Raw genomic sequence first — 10,804 nt, forward strand, 5'->3', positions numbered from 1 at the left:
TTTGCTTATAACTATTAACCAACAGTAGCCTTCATTTTAGCTATTCTGCCAATTGAAATCTATTTGTGTTTGATTATATAGAAAAAATGATTTTGGTTGTTGTGTGAAATTTAATTATATTGTGGCTATGGATACAGTGTCATGGAATTCTTGTGGTTTTGGTAAACCTTCTATTGTCCGTACTCTTGAACAACTGTCGACTCTTGTAGACCCTCTATTGTCTTCCTCACGTAAAACAAACAGAACAAGTAAAACACGGAACACTTTATAAATCGATTGTGTTGGATTCTACGTGGATGTTGCAGGTGAATAGGGATACTTGCCCCATTGTGATCTCATGACTGGGTCGTTAGAATTCAACATCACCATAGTTCACTTTTGTTTTTCACTTTTATAATGTAGAATTAGATTACACTTTAGGATAAATTACACTAATGGTCAATGAACTAGATTACGCTTTAATCATTGAAATTAAGAAGTCTTCATTGGAGTCGATTTCATTAAAGAAATTTTTTCTCTTGATCATTGAATCGTTAAACCATTAACGACAACTAACATAACATGTTTACATATCAACGAAAGCTTGCTATTGTGACATTTAAAAAAAATGTCATTGAATAAGGAAAATAACATTTGAGCAACTGAGCATTTTGACTTGACTTTCATTTTCATGTAGGTGTGCTACGTAAGTTGTCGTTAATGATTTGACAACCTAATGATCGAAATGAACGTTCTCTTTAATGAAAGTGACTCCAATGAGGTTTTTTTCGACTTTGGTGAACAAAGTGAAAGTGTCCTAAAAATTCAATGACTAGAGTGTCACTTAAAAATTAGGATAATCACTCGATTATAGGACATTGTTTTGTCTAGTCCCGACTATTAAAAGTTATGAAATTGTCCCTATAGGATATTATTTTATTGAGTACCTCGACTATTCATATGTTCAAAGCTCATTATTTTATGTTAGAAAATTGATAATTGTATAAGCTGGACATTAACTCGTTGATTGTAATATGAAAACTTCAGTGTTTGAACATAAAATTATTTTGTGGTTGACTTGTAATGAACTTTAACCCAAATAATTGGTGTACTTAACCACTATTAGGGAAATGCTTTCAGAAAAATAAAGCCTACTATTAGGGAAATCTTCAAGGGACTTGTTGATTCTACTACTCCATATAATCTAATACTCCAAATATAGAGATAAGTAAAAATACTAGCAAGTTAAAAGCTTAAAAGGGGAAAATGCTTACGAATTAAACAGCGACACCTAAAAGTCAACCAAATTTAATTTGGGGTTGGTTGGTAGGATCTGTCGTTCGTTGGCAAGGAAGCCCCCCCATTTACATAAAACATCATTTGAAGTCCACAGAATTGATATCACAAATCTATCAAGGGAAGTATTAATTACCCATCGTCCTCTGCCTCAACTCCTTTCACGTATTGGGTTTCTCTCATTCTCTTCAAAAATTGTGTCCCCCACAACAGCAAAAATAAAAGAAATGGATAGACGGCGCCGGAAGCAAGCCAAGACCACTGCCTCTTGTTCTCAAGGTATCGTTGTTTTCATTTCCTATTGTTGATTTCACTGTATTTCTGGGTTTCTTTTGTTTGCTCTTAAAGTTCCATCTTATAGTGTTAATGTTATTGCAGAGGTGAGCAGCATTGAGTGGGAGTTCATAAACATGTCTGAACAAGAAGAGGATCTTATTTATAGAATGTATAAACTCGTTGGGGACAAGTAAACCTCAAATAACTCTTTGATTTCATGATAAAACAGAGAACAAATAGCTATCACCGATTTCAGAGACTTAAATATTTTGTTTCTTTGCTTTATATGGAGTAGTACTGGGTTGGTTTCTTCGTCCCAAAAAGTAACCCAATACTTGAATGATTCATGCAGGTGGGGGTTAATTGCAGGTAGGATTCCAGGGAGAAAAGCTGAAGAAATAGAAAGGTTTTGGATCATGAGACATGGACAACTATTCGCCAACAGGCGTAGAGATCACCAAAACTGATGAACAATACATCTGCTTTAAGTTTATAAGGGAAGAATTGCTCTCTGCTTCTTCCTTCATTTCTATGGCTTTTACTTTCCCTTTCCCTTTCCCTTGTATTTTACCAGGTGGTTTTTTGTTATGATGGAAATGGAAGTTCTTATAGCGTTAGCATAGTTCCTTCAATCCATCCTACATAGAAGGTAATTAGAAATATAAATATACCGTAATATTTGTTCAAAACTTTCTCAACCTATTAATGATACATATACATCACACCCAAACGTAACTTATTGAACTTAATACAAAAAAAATATTTTCTTATTAAATATTTAAAATAATCTACCTTGAAATCATCATCAACTGTTATTTTACAATGAGAAAAAAGCAACCCATGACTATGACCCTCAATATTAACATGATGTGATTAATGATTAGAAAGGCATATTACACCTTCCGATTCTTGCAACCTATTGTGTATGCATGTCAACCAATTCTTCAATTTCTGTATTTGCATATTAAGATTGAAATACAAGTCTTTCAAATATATTTTTCACCGAGCATTCTTAGCTGTCTGTATTTTGGTTTTCTATTTTATCCGTAAATATTATTATTATTTATTTAGATTGATATTAGATTTTAAAATCAATTTTAAATATTTTTATTAAAAATATATGAGAGCACTGTAATATAATTATATAAGAACATAATTATTATCTAATGATTAAACTTCCTTGTGTTATTAATAATTTTAATTCTCTTAACATATTTGACTCACATAATGGTCAAGCGGCTCCCACTTCCTATAATCTGTCATGTTTCAAACATCAATCCTCTTTTATAAAAAGCGCCACCACTTTGTTTTTGCTTCATCTTTTTCTTAACTGTCGAGAAAATAAAACAACTGTTTTTTTTGTATATAATGCGATAAATAGATACAGCCTAAAAGATAAATTAGCTACACACTAAGATATTTGTGGGTCCGATGATATGAACCGGACAGGAAGGATTCTCGGGCAAGTGGAGTGCACATTATATCAGAATCCTCAACCAACTATTGATCAAAATTATTATTTTTTTCTCATTCAGATAAAAGAAAGAATCGTTATTTTTTTCTTTTTTAATGTTTGTTTTGATTTCCAAGAACAGCCTGTAACTTCACAACACATATATTATTACTTTTTTTAATTATGATAATAAATTAAAGTCATTAATAAAAAAATAACCCTAATGTATTGAATACTCTTCTTGCATGTGCACAAACCAAATTACTTCGATGGTTAAGGGTTTTGTTATCATTCTTTGAAGTCTCGGGTTTGAGTATCGTACAAACCAAAAATATATATTAATTGCGCTAGCGACAAGTTAATTAACGAATAACATAAACTAAATTCATGGGTGAGATGTAATGGCTCAAAACATATTACGAACTCCACTTTATTTTCAAATCAACTAAACCTAAACTCAAATTAATATTCATCAATATAACACCGCCCACCTAGCTTAGCCGTAAATCAAAACTTAATTAGAGGAGAATCAAAATTAAATCAGACAAACAACCTTCTAAATAAGCATAAAACATCCATTTATGGACTAAATTGCTAACCACATACATAAATTAGTTCACATCTATCAATAGTGAAAAAAACAACACTTATTAGCATAAGAATTGTTAAATGGTGGGGTCCATGGGCAATTGAACATGTAGTGGTAATAATGATGCAATTGAGAATTACACAAAAATGTAACAAAGCTGTAATTTTCTCGAAATATGGCAACATCATAGGCCGGCATAGAGACTCCAATTTCCTTTCTAGGATTTGTTTTTCCAGGAAAAATGAATTTGTTTCACACCCCCAATGAAGATTAGATGGGAACACTTGAAGAATAAAACAGCCGCATCGTTTCTCACATTTATTCTTTGGTTTCCCAGAAAAGAGTGAACAAAAGGAAGAAATGATGGAGGCCATGCTAGAGATTTACGATTTAGTTCTTTGTAAAAGAGGGTGAAGAACCAACGGATTAATTCAACTTTTATATAATTTAGTATCGTTTAAATAAGGTCTTAAGTTCGAGTCTGTACATACAAAATATTATTGTCAAGAGACTCGTCTACGAAAACCAGGTATACGACTCGAATTGGTATGAATTAAGTAAGACAAAACCTTCAAGTAGGAGGGCAGCCGGAAGAAGAAAAAAAAGAGGGTGAAGAAGCTTTGTTTGTATCCCAAGCAATCCCCCTATTCAACGAGACAAGACATACCGCTCATTAGAAGAAATTGTTTGCCTTTAAAATGTTCTTTTAGACTCTTAAACGTTTTTTGGTTAAATTAAATTAATTAATAAAAACATTTCATTACTTGTTAGTATTGATTTAATATTTTTTCTTAAAAATAAAAATAAAAATATTTTACAAAAAATTATATCAATTTAACATATATTTTATTTTTTTCGTTAGTTGCTTCATTTTGATAAAATAAAATTTTAAGAGTTAAATAAGATAAAAAACTAAAAATTAACTTCTTTTTATCAAGAAATTTAAAAAAATTTAAAATAAAAGTTGTCATCAAGTAAATCAATTTATGAGTTTATTGTCTCTATCTGTTAAAATAATGCCTCGTGTATTATTAATCAGCTGAACTTCAATTTATAGTACACTGTACAAGCAATAACACAAGAGCTAAAAGTAACTGCTTCTAACTAATTCCTAAAAGCCTACCAACCAACTTCTAACAAACTAACTAATCATTTGCTATCTTAACACTCCTCAAGTTGGTGGGTGGAAAACATTTGAAACCCCCAACTTGGTTGTCAAATACTCGTGTTGTTGTGTTACAAGTGCCTTTGTCAAGATGCCTGCAGGCTGTTCCCTTGAGGATATGTGTTCAGCAATGATGAACCCTTCTTGAATCTTGTCTCTAACAAAATGACAATCAATTTCAATGTGCTTCGTTCTTTCATGGAAGACTGGATTAAAAACAATCTGCAATGCGGCTTTACTGTCACAAAACAACTTGGTTGGTTGATCCTGTTTCACTCCTAGTTCGCTTAGCAATCCACTTAGCCAAACTAATTCTGCTGTAGTCATAACAATACTTCTATACTCAACTTCAGCTGAAGAACGAGCCACTGTGTTATGCTTTTTTTACTTCCACGAAATCAAGGAATTGCCAAGTTTTATACAATATCACGTTACGTTACAGACTTCCTTGATATTGGGCAAGTTGTCCAATCAGAATCACAAAAGGCAATTAGATCACATGTACTTGAAGAGTCCAGCAAAACTGCCTGCCCTGGATTCTTCTTAATATATCGTACAATTATCAAGGCTGCTTCCATATGATCCTTTCCAGGCTGATGCATGAACTGACTTAAATGATTTACTGAACAGGCTATGTCAGGTCTGGTGTGAGTTAAGTATATAAGCCTGCCTACGAGTCTTTGAAATTATGTCTTGTCTATCATACTTTCTTCATTCTGCTTCAAGCATTTTGTATCCGAAATAGCAGAAAGATTATTATTTTGTTCCAATGGCGTTAAAGCAGGCCTTGCTCTCTCTGTCCTACTATCTTCTATTAATTCTAGTGCATATTTGTGCTGGTTTAATATGATCCCCTTCTCTGACCTCAACACTTCAAGTTCAAGGAAGTATCTCAATTCACCCAAGTCTTTCATTTTGAATTTAGAACTCAGTATACACTTGAGCTCTTCTATCATATCAGTATTACTTCCAGTAATTAGCAAATCATCCACATAAACTAGCACAACTACCAACTTGTATGCTACTCGCCTTGTAAACAACGAGTAATCATGCTTGCTTTGTTGAAATCCCGCTGATATAAGGGCTTCAGACAGCTTGTTGTTCCACTGTCTAGAAGCTTGCTTGAGTCTATATAGAGACTTTTGTAGCCGACAAACCATATGCTCCCCCTGGCTGGAAAAGCCCTCTGGCAATTGCATGTAGACTTCTTCAACCAAATCTCCTTGCAAAAATGCATTGTGAACATCCATTTTCCACAACGGCCATTCAAAGATGGAAGCAAGAGCCAAAATCAGTCTCACGGTGGTGAGTTTAGCAACAGGAGAAAAGGTCTCCACATAGTCAACACCCTCCTTTTGATTGTACCCTTTGGCCACCAACCGAGCCTTGAATATTTCCACCTCACCCGAAGCATGATACTTAATTTTATAAACCCACTTGCAGCCAATGGGAACTTTACCGGAAGGCAAAGGTACCACAATCCAAGTATTATTTAATTTCAATGCTTGAATCTCTTCTCTCATGGTTTGCTGCCATTGTGGGTTTTGACAAGCTTCATTATAAGTGTTGGGTTCATGAAAATGAGAAACAGAGGCTAAAAAGTGTTGAGTAGGTAAAGGTAAATGAGAGTAAGAAATGTACTTAGAAATAGGGTAAGTAGTAGAGGATGAAGTGGATTGGCAAGTGCAGACATAATCATTTAACCAATTTGGAGGATTGGAGACACGAGAGGAGCGTCTAGACACAATAGAATCCTGTGCTAAATGAGGTATACTAGCTTGAGAAGGACTTGTTGAAAAATTAAATGGACTACCAGATGCACCTGTTGAGAAATCAGAATGAGAAATGGAGGGAATATGGACATAGTATGAAATTCTTGTGAAGAACTAGAAGAATTATCAACATGAGACATATTAGTCGGTATTGAAGAATCAAGGATTAAAAAATTAGAATCCGGAATATGAGAATGTGAAGGAAAAAAAGGAGAAGATTCTGAAATAGGAAAATGAAAGGGAAAGATAACTTCATGGAACACAACATCTCTACTCACAAAAAACTGCTTTGATTGAAGACTAAATAGAATGTACCCCTTTTGAGTTGAAGAATATCCCATGAAAACACAAGGAATAGCCTTAGAAGAAAACTTGTCAAAGTAGTTAATCTTGGTAGCATAACATAGACACCCAAAAACCCTTAAATGAGAAAGATCAGGAACTCTATGGTGAAGGGCTTCAAAATGAGTTTTGAAATTCAAAACAGAAGAAGGTAACCGGTTTATTATATAGAAAACTGTAGTAATACACTCTCCCCAAAACTTGATAGGAATTTTTAAGTGAAAACGAAGTGCCCTTGTAATTTCGAGAATATGCCTATGTTTACGTTCATCAACCCGTTTTATTGGGGAGTCTGAATGCATGAGCTTTGATGAAGAATTCCAAGTGAACTAAAAAATTCAGAGCACTGAGAATTAAAAAATTCAGTGCCATTGTCACTACGAATGATTTGAACAATGGCTAAAAATTGAGTTTTTACAAAAGTGATGAATTTCTTAAGAGAGATAACAGTGTCACTTTTCAATCTCAACAAGTGCACCCAAGTCATAGGAGTAAAGTCTTCAACTATAGTTAAAAAGTACCTATGACCACTATGTATAGCAATTCGATAATGACCCCACAAATCTATATGAATGAGATTAAAAGGAGCTAGTGAAGAAGTGAGGCTAACAGGGAATGAGAGTCTAGTTTGTTTGGCTAAAGGACATATGGGACAAGAGTATAATAACTTGGAATCCAAGTTAACAGAATGTAACAAAGGTAGTTTATTCATGGCCGAAATAACAACATGTCCCAAAATACAGTGCCAAAGACTTGTATTATTACCAGAAACAGCAGTCATACATTTAGATACATGACTACAATCAAACAATTTTGAATCACAAGACAAACTAGAGGAAACACTAGAAGACTGCACATTTGAAGAAATATGTGTAGATGACAAACTAGTAGGTGAAGCTGATGATTGAAAAAAATAAAGCCTTCTAAACTCTTTACCAATCCCCTTCATCATTCCACTTGATAGGTCCTGCAAAAGACAAAAGTCAGGATAGAAAATAACAGAACAGTGCATGTCACGGGTAAGTTTTGAAATTGAGGGTAAATTGTGAGTAAAATTTGGGATATATAACACATTGGATAATTTTGTGGTTGAATTTAGGAAGCATGAACCAACATATTTAATTGGGGCAGTTTTACCATTAGGTAATTGAATTGACCGGGAGGAACACAAGATAGGAGATTGCAAGCATTGTAAATAAGATAATATGTGATCTGTAGCACCTGTATCTAAGACCCACATTAGTGATTTACTAGAGGCAGGTAAACAACTATCAACAATACCTGCAAGATTCACAGTGGAATCAAGCGAAGCATCAGATGATATAAGTCAAATGAGCTGGTTGTACTGCTCCTGAGTAAAGGTAGGTGCCAAGGGAACTGATGAATGCGACTTATTAGAGGCACCAGCAGGGTCGGAGGCAGCAACAGGTTCAGAGACAACTACTGCAGCCTGTGCGTTCTTGCGTTTAGAGAACTTAAATAATGCCTCGTGTATTATTAATCAGTTGAACTTCAATTTATACTACACTGTACAAGCAATAACACAAGAGCTACAAATAATTGCTTCTAACTAATTCCTAAAAGCCTACCAACCAACTTCTAACAAACTAACTAATCATTTGCTATCTTAACACTCCTCCTCAAGTTGGTGGGTGGAAAACATTTGAAACCCCCAACTTGGTTGTCAAATACTCGTGTTGTTGTGTTCCAAGTGCCTTTGTCAAGATGTCTGCAGGCTGTTCCCTTGAGGATATGTGTTCAGCAATGATGAACCCTTCTTGAATCTTGTCTCTAACAAAATGACAATCAATTTCAATGTGCTTCGTTCTTTCATGGAAGACTGGATTAAAAGCAATCTGCAATGCGGCTTTACTGTCACAAAACAACTTGGTTGGTTGATCCTGTTTCACTCCTAGTTCGCTTAGCAATCCACTTAGCCAAACTAATTCTGCTGTAGTCATAACAATACTTCTATACTCAGCTTCAGCTGAAGAACGAGCCACTGTGTTATGCTTTTTTTACTTCCACGAAATCAATGAATTGCCAAGTTTTATACAATATCACGTTACAGACTTCCTTGATATTGGGCAAGTTGCCCAATCAGAATCATAAAAGGTAATTAGATCACATGTACTTGAAGAGTCCAACAAATCTCCCTGCCCTGGATTCTTCTTAATATATCGTACAATTCTCAAGGCTGCTTCCATATGATCCTTTCCAGGCTGATGCATGAACTGACTTAAATGATGTACTAAACAGGCTATGTCAGGTCTGGTGTGAGTTAAGTATATAAGCATGCCTACGAGTCTTTGAAATTATGTCTTGTCTATCATACTTTCTTCATTCTGCTTCAAGCATTTTGTATCCGAAACAGCAGAAAGATTATTATTTTGTTCCAATGGCGTTAAAGCAGGCCTTGCTCCCCCTGTCCTACTATCTTCTATTAATTCTAGTGCATATTTGTGCTGGTTTAATATGATCCCCTTCTCTGACCTCAACACTTCAAGTCCAATGAAGTATCTCAATTCACCCAAGTCTTTCATTTTGAATTTAGAACTCAGTATACACTTGAGCTCTTCTATCATATCAGTATTACTTCCAGTAATTAGCAAATCATCTACATAAACTAGCACAACTACCAACTTGTCTGCTACTCGCCTTGTAAACAACGAGTAATCATGCTTGGTTTGCTGAAATTCCGCTGATATAAGGGCTTCAGACAGCATGTTGTTCCACTGTCTAGAAGCTTGCTTGAGTCCATATAGAGACTTTTACAGCCGATAAACCATATGCTCCCCCTGGCTGGAAAAGCCTTCTGGCAATTGCATATAGACTTCTTCAACCAAATCTCCTTGCAAAAATGCATTGTGAACATCCATTTTCCATAACGGCCATTCAAAGATGGAAGCAAGAGCCAAAACTAGTCTCACGGTGGTGAGTGTAGCAACAGGAGAAAAGGTCTCCACATAGTCAACACCCTCCTTTTGATTGTACCCTTTGGCCACCAACCGAGCCTTGAATATTTCCACCTCACCCGAAGCATGATACTTAATTTTATAAACCCACTTGCAGCCAATGGGAACTTTACCGGAAGGCAAAGGTACCACAATCCAAGTATTATTTAATTTCAATGCTTGAATCTCTTCTCTCATGGTCTGCTGCCATTGCAGGTTTTGACAAGCTTCATTATAAGTGTTGGGTTCATGAAAATGAGAAACAGAGGCTAAAAAGTGTTGAGTAGGTAAAGGTAAATGAGAGTAAGAAATGTACTTAGAAATGGGGTAAGTAGTAGAGGATGAAGTGGATTGGCAAGTGCATACATAATTATTTAATCAATTTGGAGGATTGGAGACACGAGAGGAGCGTCTATACACAATAGAATCATGTGCTAAATGAGGTATACTAGCTTGAGAAAGACTTGTTGAAAAATTAGATGGACTACCAGATGCACCTGTTGAGAAATCAGAATGAGAAATGGAGGGAATATGTGACATAGTATGAAATTCTTGTGAAGAACTAGAAGAATTATCAACATGAGACATATTAGTTGGTATTGAAGAATCAAAGATTAAAAAATCAGAATCCGGAATATGAGAATGTGAAGGAAAAAAAGGAGAAGATTCTGAAATAGGAAAATGAAAGGGAAAGATAACTTCATGGAACACAACATCTCTACTCACAAAAAACTGCTTTGATTGAAGACTAAATAGAAGGTACCCCTTTTGAGTTGAAGAATATCCCATGAAAACACAAGGAATAGCCTTAGAAGAAAACTTGTCAAAGTAGTTAAGCTTGGTAGCATAACATAGACACCCAAAAACCCTTAAATGAGAAAGATCAGGAACTCTATGGTGAAGGGCTTCAAAAGGAGTTTTGAAATTCAAAACATAAGAAGGTAACTGGTTTATTATATAGAAAACTGTAGTAATACA

General features: G+C 34.9%; 1 protein-coding gene across 1 annotated transcript; it reads left to right on the forward strand.

The window, feature by feature from the left end:
* Window positions 1-1,470: 1,470 nt before the first annotated feature.
* Window positions 1,471-2,085, forward strand: LOC120186251 (transcription factor CPC-like). The gene is made up of 3 exons (XM_039190236.1): window positions 1,471-1,554; window positions 1,654-1,741; window positions 1,904-2,085. The coding sequence occupies exons 1-3, from the start codon at window positions 1,503-1,505 to the stop codon at window positions 2,016-2,018; spliced, it is 255 nt and encodes an 84-aa protein (XP_039046167.1). The 5' UTR covers window positions 1,471-1,502; the 3' UTR covers window positions 2,019-2,085.
* The last annotated feature ends 8,719 nt before the right edge of the window (window positions 2,086-10,804 follow it).

The sequence above is a fragment of the Hibiscus syriacus genome, unplaced genomic scaffold (assembly GCF_006381635.1).
Source record: "Hibiscus syriacus cultivar Baekdansim isolate YM2019G1 unplaced genomic scaffold, ASM638163v2 tig00113337_pilon, whole genome shotgun sequence".
Classification (NCBI taxonomy): Eukaryota; Viridiplantae; Streptophyta; class Magnoliopsida; order Malvales; family Malvaceae; genus Hibiscus; species Hibiscus syriacus.

Coding starts and splice junctions, on each gene's coding strand:
- LOC120186251 (XM_039190236.1), top strand. CDS start 1,503: ATGGATAGACGGCGCCGGAAGCAAGCCAAGACCACTGCCTCTTGTTCT. Junction 1,555..1,653: donor CACTGCCTCTTGTTCTCAAG/GTATCGTTGTTT, acceptor ATGTTATTGCAG/AGGTGAGCAGCATTGAGTGG. Junction 1,742..1,903: donor TATAAACTCGTTGGGGACAA/GTAAACCTCAAA, acceptor TGATTCATGCAG/GTGGGGGTTAATTGCAGGTA.